The following is a 17,481-nucleotide window of genomic DNA, read 5'->3' as shown; positions in this document are numbered from 1 at the left end:
CGCTTAAGTGTGCTATGCTAGTTGTTTGTTTATCTCAAATTAAGTGGTTAGAATAATTTCCTCCAAGAGCTTTGTTCCTTCCCTAGGATGACAAGCGACAATTGTCAAAATCTCCCCAAGATCAATCAGCAGAGGCCACGGCCCAAAACCACAGGGGCGAAGACAGGGGACATCAAATCTCTCAATAAGGAGCATCCCAAACAGGTCAGGATGGCTTTGCTTGGCATTGGTTATATCAAGTTGACTGAAAAATAATCCAAAGAAAAAGAGAAAGTGTGTTTATTTTTTTGAGGACCTATATTTTTTAAATTCCTATATGATTTAATTAAATTGTAGATTTTCTTCCAGTACGGACAAATCCCTAGATTTCCTAATATTTCTTAATGTAAATGAGATGACTCCTTCCTCCCCTGCAGCCTTTCCCCTGGTCTGAGTGCTTGATGAGGGGCATTTAGGGTGGTGTCTGGGCCCAGTCAGAACAGGAGGGTCTGGTTATTGCTGAGATCATCCTCCCATTGACAGTACAGTGACTGAAGGCGGCAGGTCTTCCTGTCCTGAAGCATATCTCTGGGTTCCTTAGTGTAGGCCAGGACTAGTTTCAGGATGGCTATGCCTCAGAGTCTCCAAGGAGCTTCTTCAAAGGGCAGATGGCCAGTCTCCACCCCAGACCTCCACACTGGAATTTCTGGGGAAGGTTACTATGCTTGCTGGCGGGAGGGCAGCAAGAGGAGAGAGCCCAGCAGGTGGGTAAAGTTGATGGCTTCTGGCTCAGGAGGTCCATACTTAGAACCTCCAAAGTTTCAAAGGAAAGAGGACCATTGAAGACTGAAAAGCAATGGAAAGAATTAATGTCAAAGATGTCTGGCAGGATAGAAAGGAATAACCACAAAACTCAATTGGTCAAGAGAAAACTTTTACCCTCAAGGAGGTCCTTTGGTTTGAGGGAGGTGAGGTAGGGCAGAATGAATCACACAGGAGGCTGGTGGTTTCAAACACAGCCACTGGCCACAAACACCTCTGGTCACAAGAGAAAAGGCAAGGCAACAAGTGGGAGTGGGCTGAGGCACAACTGTTTCCTCCGTTGGGAAAGCTGCTCAGAGCCCATGGCCTATGTCTTCTCAGTCCTCTAGGTGCAGCCCCTTCCACAAGGTACAGGCAGATAGTTAATTTATCTTGTTGAGTCTGCACAAAAGTGGCCACATTGTACATGAGGTTCTCCATTTACAGAACTGGTATCTAGTATTTGATTTTTGGATAATGGAATAGGCAGTGACAACCAGCATCTCTTGGTTGCTTTCCACGCTGACTTCTCGCTGTCTCCCTCTTTCTTCAGGAGGTTGTCAATAACACTAACATGGAGAGTGCTGACTTTGGCTTAAATATCTCAGGAATCAACAAAGGCAGTGGAGAAGAAAACGCCCACCCACGAAAGGTGAGTGGACCTCATGAACTGAACACTAAAAGGGAGCATTTCTTTCTTTTTCTTTTAAATGAAAATAAAAAAACATTATTTTTGTCAAACAGGAGAGTTAATATGTAATGATCAAAGGTTGGCTGTAAGTAGGCTGGGAAGAGCACTGGATGAGGGTCAGAAAACTGAGGTTCTGCTCTGGAATCTTCCCATCTCTGTGGAGCTGTTTCCTCATTTGTAAATTGAGGGGTTTGGAAGAGAGAGCTTCTAATGTTCCTTTCAGCTTAAAAATTTTGTGACTAAAGTGATAAACCTTGACATGACTGTTCGGCATTATTTAATGAGTGTGTCTTCATAGTCACTCTTTTCTGCCCTGTCAGTGATAGTTGATTAATGGTGTCACCTTTCTTCTTGGAGGCATGGTTCCAGGTTTAAATGTAATTTTATTTGAACCATAAAACTTCAGTTTATATAGTGCCAGTCTTGTCCTTCGTAGATATTTCTACTCCTTTGTTAATGCACCTCATGCCAGAATTCCTAAATAATAGTTTCTCAAACAGAAAAGACCCAGATTGGGTGGGTATAGGCAAAAGATAAGTTAATACATATCATTTGGAGATGAAAAGCAGCATCAACGCTCATGTGTTTTTCTTAAGTGTAACCTCCAGGGTTGTACTCCTTTAAGAGTCTTCATTCTTTCTCTGATCAAGTTCTCGACTACGGGACTGCTGTCTTAGCTCTGGCCAGCTCTTCTCAGTCCAACTGTATTTTCTATGTGTGAGTTTGGAGAGGAGGCTGGGAGCATCTTTCTGGAAATCAAGAGGAGCTACCTCATTGGTTTATATTGACTCCCTTTATGGGCCTCAATAGAGTCCCTGGTGGCTCAGATGAGTTCTGTCTTAGTTATCTAGTGCTGCTATAACAGAAATACCACAAGTGGATGGCTTTAATGAGCAGAAATTTATTTTCCCACAGTTTAAGAGGCTAGAAGTTCGAATTTAGGGCACTGACTCTAGGGACAGACTTTCTCTTTTGGTCAGCTCTAGGGGAAGGTTCTTATCTCTTCAGCTTCTGTTCCTGGTTCCTTGGAGATCTCCACGTGGTTTGACATCAGTTTTCCCCTGGTCTAGGCGGTTCTCAGCGCAGGGACCGTAGGTCCAAAGGACACACTCCACTCCTGGCTCTTCTTTCTTGGTGATAGTGAGGTCCTTCCCCTCTCTGCTTGCTTCTCTCTCCTTTTATCTCTTGTAAGATAAAAGGTGTGGCTCAAACAAGGGTGCGACTTGAGTAAGGGTGTGACTTAAGTCACATCATCTTGTAAGGCTGTGACTCACACTGATCATGCCTTATTAACATATAGAGGTTAGGATTTACAACACATGACAAAATGGAGGATAATTACATTAGATCACAAAATGGAAGACAACCACACAATACTGGCAATCATGGCCTAGCCAAGTTGACACACATTTTGGGGGGACACGATTCAATCCATGACAAACATTAACAAAAAGGTTGGCAGTTTGAACCCACCCAGAGGCACCTTGGAATAAAGGCCTGGTGATCTGCATCTGAAAAGTCACAGCCTTGAAAACCCTATGGAGCACAGTTCTACTCTGCAACACATGGGGTCACCATGAGTTAGAATCGACTCACCTGCAACTAGTTCGTTTTTTTGGTTTTATGGGCCTCGATTATATGGGTAATTGCTGGGGATGACACCATTCGAATCAATGCCTTCCATGGGGAAGTATTTCCTTGTTCACCATTTGTACTTTCATTGTGTTGTCAGTCACTTTTGTGTCTACCAATCTTGTGACATTAGTTTCTGTCCTGAATGCTTCCACTGATGTGAATGGATGTTTCTGATTGGGTCTCAAGAAAGGGACTATTTAACCCAGCACTTAACCTTTGAAAAAGTCTGTCTATAAATCCTCTTTCCAGCCTAAATGTCCTCAGGATAAAGTGTAAATGGTTTTCTCCCAAGAATTTCAAATGTTCATGGACTGAATGAAGGCATACGACTATAGGCTTATCTCCAAAATGGGTCTGTCGTTGTCGTGTTAGGGACCCTAGCTTCAGGATTCTCCACCCCAAAAACTCACTGCTGTTGAGCTGATATGGACTCATACCGACCCCATAGGGTTTCCAAGGCTGTAAATCTCTACAGAAGCAGACTGCCACATCTTTCTGCCGAGGAGGGAATGGTGGTTTGGAAACTGCCGACCTTTCCATTAGCAGTCAATCGCTTTAAACACTGCGCCACCAGGGCTCCTTTCAGGATTCCCAAGCCCCCTGCAAATTCAGTAGACATGTTGTTCTTGAGGACATAGGCTTTGGAGTCAGTCTGCCTAAGTTCAAATTCCTGCTCAGATGCGTCTCAGTGCCTGTTTTAAATGTCGTCATGAGTGGAGAATGCCTGAAACCAAACCAAACCTGTTGCCATTGAGTTGATTCTAACTCATAGTGACCCTATAGGGCAGAGTAGAACTGCCCTATAGGGTTTCCAAGGCTGTGTAGTAGGGAAAAAACATCATAAAGTTTAGTAAAGCAAAAGAAAATTTTATTTGGCATATATATATTCAAAAGGGCAGAAGTGGTAAAACGGACAAGCATGCTGCTAGAGCCATGTCTGCCCGAGTCCAAGGAAATATCACAGAACAGATAAAAGTGGGAAAACGGACAAGCATGCTGCTACAGCCATGTCTGTCCAAGCCCAAAGAATATCACAAAATAAGCAAGAATGGGAAAATGGACAAGCATGCTGCCACAGCCGTGTCTGCCCGAGTCCCAAGACCATTACAGAGTCTTCAGTATATATTAACATTACAAATGCCAAAACCATTGAAAGCTTAGCCTTTTCGGATTGGCTAGAAACTGTGATCCTACATTTTGAATTGTCTTTCTTAACAATCATTGGTACAGGTTTCAGTGTAGGTTTCAGAGTCAGGAGGGTCTTTATTGGTCGAAAAAATTTCTATTCACGAAATGCTAACAGAAAAAGATAAGAGTGGAAAGTCTTTTGTGTTGTGTTTGATTGGCTTTATGTGAAAGTTTCCCTAAAAGATATTTTCCAAGATTATTTTAGCTATTGTCTTTGTACCTCTGAGCCCAGTTGATGCATCCTTGTGAGTCCTTGTGAGCCCAGCTGTAGCCGGGTCACATTCTCTATGCTCAAAGAGAGGGAATACTAACTCCAGTATTATTTCCTAAATCAGCTGTAATCTTTACAGAAGCAGGCTGCCACATCTTCCTTCCACAGAGCGGCTTGTGGGTTCAAAATGCCGACCTTTCAGTTAGAGGAAAAAGTGCTTTAACCACTGCATCACCAGAGTTCCTTGGAGAGTGCCTAGCATGAAGTAAACAATAAATGTTGGTTATTATTATTATTTTTGCACACATGCTTGCATTTCCCCCCTTTCCTGAGTGGGGACAAGGTGGCAAGTGGAAGGATTTGGGAGACTCATATCTGGGTTTGAATCTTTTAGTCACTTGTTAGCTGTGTGGCCCTGGGTTAAGGCACTTAACTTCTCTGTACCAAACTTCCACGTGAAATTGGGCTCCTACTAACTACTAGTAGAAGTGTTGTAAGAATTAAAAAGAATCCTCACAAAGCACCTTGCACACCTGTCTTGTGCCAGGCACTCTACTGAGTGGTGAAGGTAGATTATAACAAATAGGAACTGTTATTTACGTATGTGCCAGTAAGTTCTTCCTGCATCGAAGGTTTTAAAATGACAAGACAATATAGGGGAGACAGACATATAAGGAAGCAGATGGTGTATGTCAGGAACTGAAAAATGCTTGTGAATTTTTATTCAAATCAATGTCTTTCTGAAGAATTTATTTACTTTTTTTTTTAGACTGCCCCAACTTGAGGAAATCATCTTTTCAATATTAGTGCAGGTGATTTATAAAGCTTAACTTTGTTTGCCCTGTTTACCAAAGTACATAGATACATCTTGATTTAATGAAGCTGAGCTATTAAGCATAGTCTTCCCTCATGTTTTAATGGCATAAATAACCATCATTCCCTTTCAGGGCCAAATCATTGACTTCCGAGGGCTGCTCACAGATGCTATCAAAGGAGCAACTAGCGAACTAGCCTTGAACAGCTTCGACTGTAACCCAGACCCCTCAGTAAGTGGCTAAGATGTGACATTCATCTTGCAGACTGTCAAAATACAGATAAACTTTAGAAATATAATTTTGAGCACAGTGAAACCTTGAAATCAAGTCAAAGGGCATAGCAACCTGCCACCAAGATCCATGTTCTGTTTTTCTTCCTAAATTATGAAGCAATATTGTAATGTGAGGCTTTTTGTTCCTTTCATCAGGAACGGTTGCTGAAGCCTCTGAGTGCGTTTATTGGCATGAACAGTGAGATGCGAGAATTGGCAGCCGTGGTGAGCCGGGTAAGATCTGATATTCAATTCACAAATTTACGGAGGCAGACTGGGGCTCCTGGAGCATTGCAGGCTGCTGCTTTTATTAATAACAATAAATATGATCATTTATTTATAAAGTGCCCCCACTTGCGAAGGCACTCATATTGTTTAGAGGCCCAATAATGCATGATAAATAAATTATAGAATCATAAAATTACAATATAAAAAGCCCACCATCTCACTACAGAGGCCGAGAAAACTGAAAGAGAAAACGACTTAGAAAGGAAGGGACAGGTGAAAGGTTTTAGAACAGAGACAAGCGTCAAGAAAAGAAAGCCTCTTAGAAAAGGAAAGAGCTCGCCTGCGACTTGTTTGAAAAGTCAAAGGCTAGAAATGGAGAGGCCAGGAATCTGATGATTTCATAATTGAAAATTTCCATAGAAAACAAGGTTAGTAGCATAGTGTCTTAGTTATCTAGAGCTGCTATAACAGGAATGCCACAAATGGGTGGTTTTAAGGAACAGAAATTTATTTTCTTATGGTTTAAAAGGACAGAAGTCTGAATTCAGGGCACCGGCTCTAGGGGAAGGCTTTCTCTCTCTGTTGGCTCTCAGGGAAGGTCCTTATCTTTTCAGCTTCTGATTTCCATTTTCTTTGGAAATCTCCATGTGGATTGGCATCTGTCTTACCCCATCTCTGCTCACTCGCTTGCTTGTTTAATCTCTTTTATATCTCAAAAGAGATTGACTCAAGACACACCCTACACTAATCCTGTCATTAACATAACAAAGACAACCCATTCCCAAATGGGATTATAACCACAGGCATAGAGGTTAGGATTTACAGCACATATTCACAATTCAATCCATAACAGAGATTTTACCATCCAGACTACTGATTTTTCAAGCTTGATGGTTAATGACACTGGCTTTGGAATAGGTTAACCTGGATTTGATCTCTAGCTCCTCTCTTTCTAGCTGTGTGACTTTGGGCAGGTTATTTGGGAATAGAACAGATTCCTGGGTTATAGGATACTTTTCTAATTTCTAATGATCTCATATTGAATGAGATCTCATATTTAATGAGACTAAAACCTAAGCAGGCTCAGAGAGATGTTTAAAATGATCCACAAAATGCAAACCTACTCTGAGGTAATTAAGCATTCCCCAGCTCTCTGTTCCATTCAGGAGTTGTTTACTGCACGCCTGTTATGTGCCAGGCGAGTGCTGGGTGCTGAAAACACAAAGATGGATTTATCAGACACGGTCGTTGCCCAGAAGAATTTCTCATCCCATGGGCAAGGCTCACTTTGTGAGCATAAAGGAGGGGTATTTTGTACCAAAGGGTGGGGAAGTGTTAGGGAAGAGGATATACAGGAAAGAGTCACTCAAACAAGAGTGGAAGAGGGAGGGTGGGAGGTGTTCGGGGCAAAGGCACATATACGTAAAATAACATAGCTGGTGCAGTGTTTCTGGTGAGCAAAGTAAGAAGCAGGGACTGGTGGGAAATGAGACTTGAGAGAGAGGCCAGGGTTCCTGAATAAGGGCCCAGGGTACAGGACCCAGGGTTGGAAATTGGCCTGTAGGTAATGAGGAATCTTTGAAAGGTGTCCATCAGGGGAATAGGATAGTCCGATGTCCTTTTAGATAACTTATTCTAATGACAGTGCGGGGGATGGCTATTAAAGAAATGGAGTTGGGAAGACCAACTCTGAATTTATCCTGGTGAGACAGGATGCAGGATTGAGCCAGGCTGCGGTAATTGGGTCGCATAAGAGAGCAGAAAAATATTTTTTATACCCACAAAAATCAACAGTCTCATTACCATTTAACAAAAGGATAACATGACAAGTGAGGATAGAATCACAGAGTGAAAGTGGCCTGAAATGATTCCATCTGGAAGTGTTTCTCCAGTACCCTGGGAGGTGGTCATTTGGACCACGTCCGCTAGGATGCTTACAGTGATGGGAGCTCACCACCTCAAGAGGCAGTCCTCGTGAGCTTTCACTAATACCTCTGGATTGATATAAGGAGCAACTTTCTGTTGGGAAAATAACACTGTCGTTCTATTGTGTAGAACTCAATATCAACTTTAGAAGGGGCAAGAAAAATGCTATTATCTATGAATGCCTTGGATTCCAAGGTAGATGAATTCCTGTTGTGTGCGAAGTTTTCCCGAAGAAGGGATAGTAATAAGGATGGGAGTGGCTGGGGCCAGTGTGCAGACCGGGGCTTTACAGACAGGATGGGCGCTCCCAAGGTTTTGGAAGGCTGACTAGTTCTCTGTACTGGTCCAGAAAGTTGTTATGTGCAACCAAAATCCCTTGTATGAATAGTTTCTCTAATAAAAGTGGCTGCTTGTGGTGGAAGGAACTAGGTGAATGGAGGACACTGGTGGGAACATAACATCTCACCAGCATGTATTACCTATTGAAAATTAAATAAATAAAGAAACCATTTCTAGATTGTTCTGTAGTCATTCAGAATGACTTTGGAAAGAGGGTTTTTTTTTTTTTGTTTTGTTTTTTGATATAACACTCTAGATATTCAGTTCGCCCGAAACAGCTCATACCGAGAAAGGCCCCAGAGTGACTGTTCTGAGACGCCTTGTGAAATTGAAGTTTGGAAACTGTAAATTAGTTATCAGTAAAAGCTACCTTAATTGATTACCCTAGATGGTTGCTACAGGGCTGTATTATACGAGGGGAAAACTGCACTTTTGCTTGGTTGCTGGCTTCCTTGAATTTTGTAGAAGCAATTGCTCCTAATGGAAGTAGGGAACAATCACTAGGGAAGAAGAGAAATTGGTTTCAGAGGAGCATTATCTCTTTTATGTAACAAATTAAGAAAGTGTTTTGCGAGATCAAGGAGCAAGAGAGAGACCAGGTACTGGCTAGGAACTATATTTCTAAGTAAAAGCTAATGTAATTTGAAGGCATATTCTGTAGACAGGTATAGTCCATTGTTAGGGGTTTTTTTTTTTTTTTTTTTTTTTCCTAAAAGTACCATACTATATCATCAATAGCTTCTTCAGGGAAAATCACTAAATATTTTCATGGCATCCCTTTGGTGAACTAACCCAAAATTACAATGTGTATATATACATATATATAATATGAAGTTTTTTATCACCAGCACTTTATGTCCTATTATAAGTCAAGTGCTCTGCTGCTCCTGTGTTTATTACAGCTGTAGAGGAAAACATTAGTTTTAACAAAATGATCAAATGTGCATTGCAGGACATTTATCTCCATAATCCAAACATAAAGTGGAATGACATTATTGGACTCGATGCAGCCAAGCAGTTAGTCAAAGAAGCTGTTGTATATCCTATAAGGGTAAGGATGGGAAACCTCTTGGGGGTTATTTCTGTTCATTATCCATTGGATAAGCCATGTGTCATAGACCCATCAGGAAGGGAAGGATGATCTTCTGTCCACAAGTTAACTTTTTGCCTGTGTCCCCCACACTTTATCAACACTGGAGCACCGAGGCCCAATTTATTCTAGGCAATTTGAAATCATGTTGTGTCTTGGTTCAAGATGTCTGCTCGAAGTGGTAATTTAAGATCTAAGACTGTGTGGTGTATATGATTTGTCAGTTATTATAGTTACTACACTATAGTCAAATTAGCCTGCCTTCCTGAAAATATACTTACTATAGTAGAAATGCCTCCCATAGGAGAGGGCCTCTCATTTTGTTTCTGTAGACCCTCCACCTCCATGGTCTTGGGCCTTTGCTTTTGGCTGGTTGTGCAGACTAGTCAGCCCCTTCTAGGACAGCAGCCAGAAGAGCCAGCGTGTTGCTGTCATTGCTTACTCCTGATAAGTCTCTTTTGGGAGTGGTTTGCTAAACGGGTAGAAAAATAGAAAGACAAAAACTCTCCATGTTTAGTTTACAAATATAATGATGAGAAAATGAATACTGTATTTTTTCACAAGTAACATGCCCGTGTAAATAAAACATCCACATACGTATAACACACACAGCGTGCAAGGGGGTTGCATGGTTAGCAAAAAATGCATGCATTATTCTTGTAAAAATATGGTACGTTGCTTACCTTTTGCTACATGACAGAGCACCCCAAAACTTCATGCCTTAAAACAACAATCATTTAGTTGCTTAGGATTCTGTGGGTAGGTACTTTTGGCTGGGCTTAGCTGGGTCGGCTCATCTCTTTTCTATATGGTATTGGCTGGGCTCACTCACATGTCTAGGGCATCAGCCAGTGTGGCTGGAAAAGCTAGACTAAATAGGACAGCTAAGGCATCTCCTTCAGCGGACGAGCTCAGTCTTGTTTATGTGGTGGCAGGATGATTCCCAGAAAGAAACAAGAAAGGGCAAGTCCCAATATGTAGCAGTTTTCAAGCCTCTTCTTATATTTGCTAGTCTTATATTTTTAAGTCTTTTCTTATATTTGCTAATGTCCCATTGGCCAAAGCAAGTCATATAGCTAAGCCCAGATTCAAGAGGTAGAAAAATAGACTCCATTTCTTGATGGGAGGAGCTGCAAATAATTTGTTGCCATTTTCTATAGTCTCCCTCAGATAGGACATACAAATTTATTTTATTGAATAACCTATATATGCTTACCATTGAGTCCATGAAGCCCCCAGTTTTTAGATGCTCCTAAGGTGGCGCAGTGGTTAAGAGTTCAGCTGCTAGCCAAAAAGGTCAGCAGTTCAAATTCACCAGCCACTCCTTGGAAACCCTATAGGACACAGTTCTACTCTCTCCTATATGGTTGCTGTGAGTCAGAATCAACTCGAGACTCAATGGCATGGGGTTTTTTTTTTTTTTTTTTTTGGTTTAAGGAGACAGAAAACATAAATTTGGATTATTTTTCTCCATCTTCTTGTGTTCAAACAGGGAGTAAGAAATATGATGGTGTTCAGAATTAATAGACATGTACTCATCATTTCCTCTAATATTTTTTAAAAGGATAGAACATCTCATTGAGACTCTCTGGATGTGTACTTCCATGGCTCTATATTGTGATAGTGTTGAGATTTTGACATTAGCATCAGCAAGAAATGAATAGCTAGTTATAAGTTTATTATTATTTTTCTTCCCCACCTCCTCCCATTTTCTACCAACCCTGCCCACCTCCAGATTGTTTGAACTTGAATGAATGGAAGAGACTCACTGAAGTCCATGCATGTCTGTTTGGAGTCAGTGTCTCATAATGCATTTGCCGCTGTATGTTTCCAACTTCTGAAATAGGCTTTACCGTAGCTTTGTGCTTTACTCACATGCACACTTATTTTCTGTCTCTAGTGTTTTAGTACCTGCTTTATAACATGCAAAAGATTGTCAAATGCTCTGCATAGAGAACTTGGGGGAAATGATGTTAGGCACGTAAGAAGTTACTGGTTACTGTGCGAGAGAGGAAAAGTACCTACCTATGCCTTTCTTTTTTTTTTAATTGCTCTTTTAGTTTCTGTTTATGGGTGATGGTTGCACATGATTAATGTAATTGATGTCACTAAATTGTACAGCTGAAAAATGTTGAATTGGTAAATAGTGTTATGTATATTTTTACAATAAAAATATGTATATTTTTAAAAATTGCTCTTTAAAAAGGCCATACACATTAAACCAGGCATTCGTATAAAGTGTGAAAGTAAAATTGGGATGAATAAGAAAGGAAGACCTGTTTTCCATGCTAGCTTTGCTTGCTTGCCTGTGCTAAGTGTGTGGAGGCTGATGTATTGATACCAAAGCTCATCATTGTTCCTTGTTTTCATAGTACCCACAGCTGTTTACGGGGATTCTTTCCCCCTGGAAAGGACTACTGCTTTACGGCCCTCCAGGTAAATGTGTCCTATTTTGGTCTTGGTGTTAAGTGTGTGTTGCAGAGGATGAATTGCACCCATCTATCCTCACTTCAGGACTGGGGCAGATGAGAGCTGAGTAGCTACTTCCTCCTTCGTTGGTGAGACTGACATCTGTGTGTAAGCTGAGGAATAGAGTTTAATTTCCTGCTCATATTTTATCCGCACGTGTCTCTAGGAACAGGAAAGACTTTACTGGCCAAAGCTGTGGCCACGGAATGTAAAACAACCTTCTTTAATATTTCTGCATCCACCATTGTCAGCAAATGGAGAGGGGACTCAGAAAAACTTGTTCGGGTAGGCATTTTTTGTTTTGCTTTTTTAGATTAAGTTCCAGCAGAACACAGTGAAGTAAAATGATTTTAAAGCTTATTTGTTTTTATGTGGTTGATATGTTAGATTTTATCCTAGATCTTAATTACCAAAAGCCTGGGAAATGGATTAATCACTGTATGTGGATATTAATCATGCCCTCATCAGCAAAACATGATTTCCCTTCCTTTGGGAGTTTGACCAACAGTGATTTTTTTGATTCATGTAACTTAGGAATGGAAACTGGAAAAAATTTTCTCTGAAGCAGCCTATTCTTTACTTCAGTCAAGAAGCATTTATTATTAAGCATGTGCAGTGTATTCAGTTAACATTTATTGAGAGGCTATTGTAGGCTTGTCCCTATCCTAGGTACTCTAAGGAAGAATCAAGAAACTTAAAACATAATTCTTCTTTCAGACGCCCTGAGCAACTTCTCCTCTACAGTGCCCAGAACCTGTAGATTTTTTTCCTTCCTTAAGAGATTGTTTTCATCTTTACAATACCTCAGTCCTAGTCTGTGATATGTGATATATTGTATATTATAAAATTTCACTATATCTTTCAGTCACTTTAAGAGTACACTTATTTATGATTTATGCCTCAATGTAAAGCAGATCTCAGAAATCCTGGTAAACTGTGGCTCTCTGTAGAGTGACTGACTGATAATCAAAACTAAGTGAATATAAAATATTTTATTTTTCCTGAAAAAAGAATTACCCTAAAATATTATGCTTAAATTAACATTTCCTTGGGTTACTCATTTTAAAAAGAATATGATGTATTTGCAAGTCTTAAAATATTTTTAAAGGATTGATTTACCTAAAGTAACCTATTATTTATTACTTCAATATTGTTCTCAAGTTGTTTCAAATGTGTGAGTTTTATGAATTCTTACAATCCCTCAATTTGTAGTTCATGGAAATCTGTGTTGGCATCATCCATGTCCTTGTCTCCATCTTGAGCCTGACTCGGTGCCAGGCCCAAAGATGGGGCTCGGATTTAGCTGCACCCGCACCTGAGTTTGTGGCTTCCATGTGATTCTAATTAGCTTGATTCAATGAGCTGAAAACCAACTAACTAGAATCCTTATCAGCCTGAAGACTTTTTTTTTAAACATTCCATTTCTATGTGCTGAATAACAACAAAACTCTTAAAAGATGCCCCCAGAATCAGTTTAGGTTCATCTCCTGTTTGTGAAAATTGAGTTTAGAACTGTGAGCACAAGGCACTGCAAAGTGCTCAGTGAAAGATGACATTGTCTCTCCTGGACTGGACTTAAACCTAGGCCAACAAATAAATTCATGTATTTATGAATATTTTAAACAAAGATTGAAACTGAATGGATTTTCTTGTTTAATGTTGAATAGCTGAGAAATTCTTTCAACAGTAACTCTCCATTCTGTGTGAGCATTTTATTTAATTAAGGTTTTCTTCTCCTTCAGTGTTGTTTTGTTAAAATTCTAAGAGTGAGGAAATAATTCCTCCCCCAATCTCTCTCCTTCTTTTACCATATATTTGAAAAGTAACTAGTCTGTTTGGAAAAAAAAAAAGTACAAAAGGGTATATAGACCCCTGAGCCCTCTCCCCAGAGGAAACTACTATCCACAACATTTATCTGTGTCTATATCAACAACTATATGTCTTCTTTCCTTTTTTAATACAAGTAGGAACATATTATACATACCATTCTGTACTTTGCTTCTTTCCCACTTAACAATATAACTTGGATATTATTCCACACCACTAAAAATAGAAACAATTTGTTCTTTTATATGTTTACATGGTATTTGATTGCATTTGTGTACCAAAATGTATTTCACCAGTCTTTGCTTGATGGACATTTTTGTTGTTTCCGGTCTCTTGTATTATGAAAAGGCTACAGTGAACAATCTTATATATACACTTGTCTTTGCATATGTATTAGAATTGGATAATTTCTTTGAAGCAGAACTGCTGGGTCAAAGGGAATGAACATCGCTGATTGCCAAATGGCCTTCCAACAGCATTATGCCAGTTTACACTCCCATCAACCATGTGTGAGTGTATGTGTTTCCCCATATCATGGCCAACACTGTGTATTACCAAAGATTTGTTCTATCTTTGCCATTCTGGTGGGGGAAAGTAATATTTCAGTGCTTGAATATGCATGTTTTTAACTCTGAATGAACTTGAGCATCATTCTATAGGTTTAAAAGATATTTGTATTTCTTTATTCTGTGAAATGCATTTTTATTTTGAATTTTTTAAAAAACAATTCAACAAGAAAATAGATCACCTCTGCTAACCTTGAAGGATCTCATCTTACATCCTCTCAGAAATTAATTTATCTTCTCCTTATTTTCTGGCCACTTGGAAACACTGTATAGAAATCACTCACCTAGAAAATCTCTATCATGCTGTCAAGCTCCTTCCTGTGAAGCTTTCAGATAAAGCAAGCCCTTCAGGACCTTCCCCTAAACCAAAGAAGCTTTCCTACCCTACCCTTTGTTTCTCTTTCTATTCCAATTAAAGAGTTATTTATAGGGAACCCTTGGGTTATGTTTCTCCCTAGCATCCTAATGTTCATGCCTCTTAGGAACTGATCGCTATTGAATACTTGAGTGGTCTCTTTAGCAAATGCATACACCTGTTGATGCTTAAGTCTTTCAACTACACCCCCCACCAACTGTATGATTTAGCTTCCTCCAATTTTGAAAATTTTAGACTAATGCTTCCAGAAGCATTTACCCAGGATTCTATATATTCTCTGACAGTGGAAACGAACAGTGGCCTGGGCAATGTTGTTATTGTTAGTTGCCTTCAAGCCAATATGGAGACCTAGGGTTCAGATGTGGTTATCCTTGATATTTGGTTTGGTAGAGCTCCTTAGTCTCTCTGCACTTAGCTCCTTAAAAACTATACACATAGAGGGTCTAATATTCTATTTTTCATTGGAAGATTGCTGCTGTTGTAATCATCCTATATATTTAGGCTTTTCTTTTTGTGATAAGGAAGAAAAATAATTTGCTTCTAATTAGGTGGTCTCTACTGTGCCTAAAAGGAGCCCTTGGGTGGTATAAATGGTTCATGCACTCGGCAGCTAACGGAGAGGTTGCAGGTTCGAGTCCATCCATAGGTGCCTTGGAAGAAAGACCTGGTGATCTACTTCCAAAAAACCAGCAGTTGAAAACCCTATGGAACACAGTTCTACTCTGACACACATAGGGTCACTATGAGTCGGAAACGACCAGACAGCAACTGGTTATTGTGTCTAAAAGGCATTTGTGATGAGCATCCCAGCATTGACATTGTCCTCTCAGTTCATTAGGCTGAGCCAATTGTCTTGGACTAATGAACTAGGATTCTGTGAAAGGAAAATGTTCGGCATGAGCAGTTATGCACCACACCTGCGAGCAGTGGTGAAGGTGAGGAGGTTCCCATCCCGGAACATAAAGACCTGTCAGGGCTGACCTGCTACTGCCTGTGAAAACCACAGTCGGGCTTTTTCTGAGCCCTTCCCCTCCTTTTTGTTCTGTGATGCTTTGCTCTAGTGCTAAGTGAAACAGAGAATAAATCCCCTATGCCTATTAAAGAACCTCTATTCTTTTCTAAAGCTCTACTGCTTTCTCTGATCAACCAATGACGAATTGTATATGGTGCTCAAGAGATCAGTTTCAGGGTTAAAAAAAAATAGGTTTAGGTTTTTATACTCTTTTCATCACTGCCACATCTCCCTTCAGAGCTCTTTATTTCGTTTTTATATGCCTGTTCTTTTGCTGGTTACTTTCTGTTTTTGTTCAGTCTATAATATGTATTCTGAAATGGAACATCTTATTCAATAGGGAATTAGCTTCAAGTACCTGAGCCTACCAAACAGCAGAGTGGCATGGAGACCAGAGTAATTTGGGGAGCAGAAAGGGACAAAGTTCTTCAATATTGTTACCCATGATCAGAACCCTATCCTTTCCCTGCCATTCTCCCTTCTGAGGATAACCCTCCCATTTCCCCAAAGGTTGAGGGAAAACTATCAAATTATTCTACATATTCCAAGGCTTTTGTGTCCATATGGAATGTTATTGGGAGGGCATCTCAAGGGTTAACTAACCAACGGGAAGCTTGGGAACGGAGTTTTACCTTAGGCTCTCCCATTTAAGATTAGTAACTTTGAACCAAGCACTTACTCTCTCACTGGCTCTAATTTTATCAAGTGATAAATGGAAATAATTGGACCATCCAACCCCATGGGGTGGTGCTAGGGAGAAGTAATTGTAATGATTATAAAGTTATTGTGAAATAACAGAGCGCAGCATAAATGCTGAATATTATATTCATTCTAAGCTTTTAATCTCCGGGAGCATCTGAGGACTTTAAGTATACAAACTTGCTTTCTCTCTACTAGGTGTTATTTGAACTTGCCCGCTATCATGCCCCCTCCACAATCTTCCTGGACGAGCTGGAGTCGGTGATGAGTCAGAGAGGCATGGCTCCTGGGTAACAGACAGGTTTTTTTTGGTCATCATTTCTCCCCTCTTGTAAGTGTGTTTGATGGTCGGAAGCCCATCGACATTTACCAGCAGAATGAGCCTATTAATAAGCCCACAAATTTTCTGCAGACACATGGAAGGGTCTTTAAATTAGATCCTGTTAACTGAATAGCTGATTTAAGTAGTTTTTATAACCGGAGGAAATCTCATCCTCCCTCCCCTCTTCCCCACAGAGTGGTTTTCAGGCCTGAAGATCACCCAGCCCAAAGATCCCAGGCTGTCATAACGGTGCTATTGGCTCAAAATAGCCAGCTACCACCACTTCCCCTGGAGCCAGAGGGCTGCCTGTGGGGAGCAGGTCTTGCCTACTCAGCCACTACAAAGGGCCAGGTCGGTATTTCACTCCCATGAGGTAGTGCTTGCCGAGGTGTGAGGCCAGGGAAGCCACCGTGTTCTCTGTGACATCAGGTTGTGGCTCAGCGTGTCCAATTTTAAATATGCCACATATGTTATCTCTAAAGAGTGTCAGCTAATGTCCCCAGCAGGAAGGAACACTTCTCAAACTAGAATAAGCCTTCTGTTTGTGCTTCCAGAAGGCTGAGGTTTTTGTTGTTTGCCTTTTTTTTTTAATTAACTGCTTTCTTTCTTGATCGGAGGAATTTTCCTTTGAAACTATTTACTAAACTTGGCACCCCAGCTTGAAAAACAGATCGCTGGACAATCTCAACACAGCTGCATTTATTAATGGCTTCTAATAGCCTATCATCAAGACAGAACTAATAGTCATAAAAGCAAATAATTAGCTTGTTGGGAGTATAACTGGGATATAATTTATGAAATTTTACTCATCGAGAACCATTTTTCCCAAAGGGAAAAGGCACCATGAGGATGTACTCATTTGATATGGGATTCATGCAACCGATTGAAATGGGACGGATTCCATGGTTTAACCCGTGTTTGTCAGTCCCAGGCAGGCACGTGCTTCTCGGTACCATGCCTGACCGTGCAGCACCCGGCAGGGAATCCGCCAGCCCACTGTAGTAGTCCTGCCGTCAGTACAGACTAGACACGCCA

At 40.5% G+C, this 17,481-nt stretch overlaps 1 protein-coding gene across 2 annotated transcripts in view; it reads left to right on the top strand.

Moving 5' to 3' along the window:
• KATNAL2 (katanin catalytic subunit A1 like 2) overlaps positions 1 to 17,481 on the top strand; it is a 40,785-nt gene that overhangs the window by 5,165 nt on the left and 18,139 nt on the right. For both annotated transcript variants that reach the window (XM_023735374.1, XM_023735373.1), the window contains exons 3-10: positions 87 to 204; positions 1,334 to 1,432; positions 5,453 to 5,551; positions 5,749 to 5,826; positions 9,038 to 9,136; positions 11,548 to 11,611; positions 11,811 to 11,929; positions 16,323 to 16,414. In XM_023735374.1, the coding sequence (XP_023591142.1) occupies positions 87 to 204; positions 1,334 to 1,432; positions 5,453 to 5,551; positions 5,749 to 5,826; positions 9,038 to 9,136; positions 11,548 to 11,611; positions 11,811 to 11,929; positions 16,323 to 16,414 (768 nt within the window). The remainder of the gene's footprint in view (positions 1 to 86; positions 205 to 1,333; positions 1,433 to 5,452; positions 5,552 to 5,748; positions 5,827 to 9,037; positions 9,137 to 11,547; positions 11,612 to 11,810; positions 11,930 to 16,322; positions 16,415 to 17,481) is intronic.

Source organism: Trichechus manatus, unplaced genomic scaffold, assembly GCF_000243295.1.
Source record: "Trichechus manatus latirostris isolate Lorelei unplaced genomic scaffold, TriManLat1.0 scaffold00078, whole genome shotgun sequence".
Lineage (NCBI taxonomy): Eukaryota > Metazoa > Chordata > Mammalia > Sirenia > Trichechidae > Trichechus > Trichechus manatus.
This window is presented reverse-complemented; position numbering and strand designations above follow the sequence as displayed.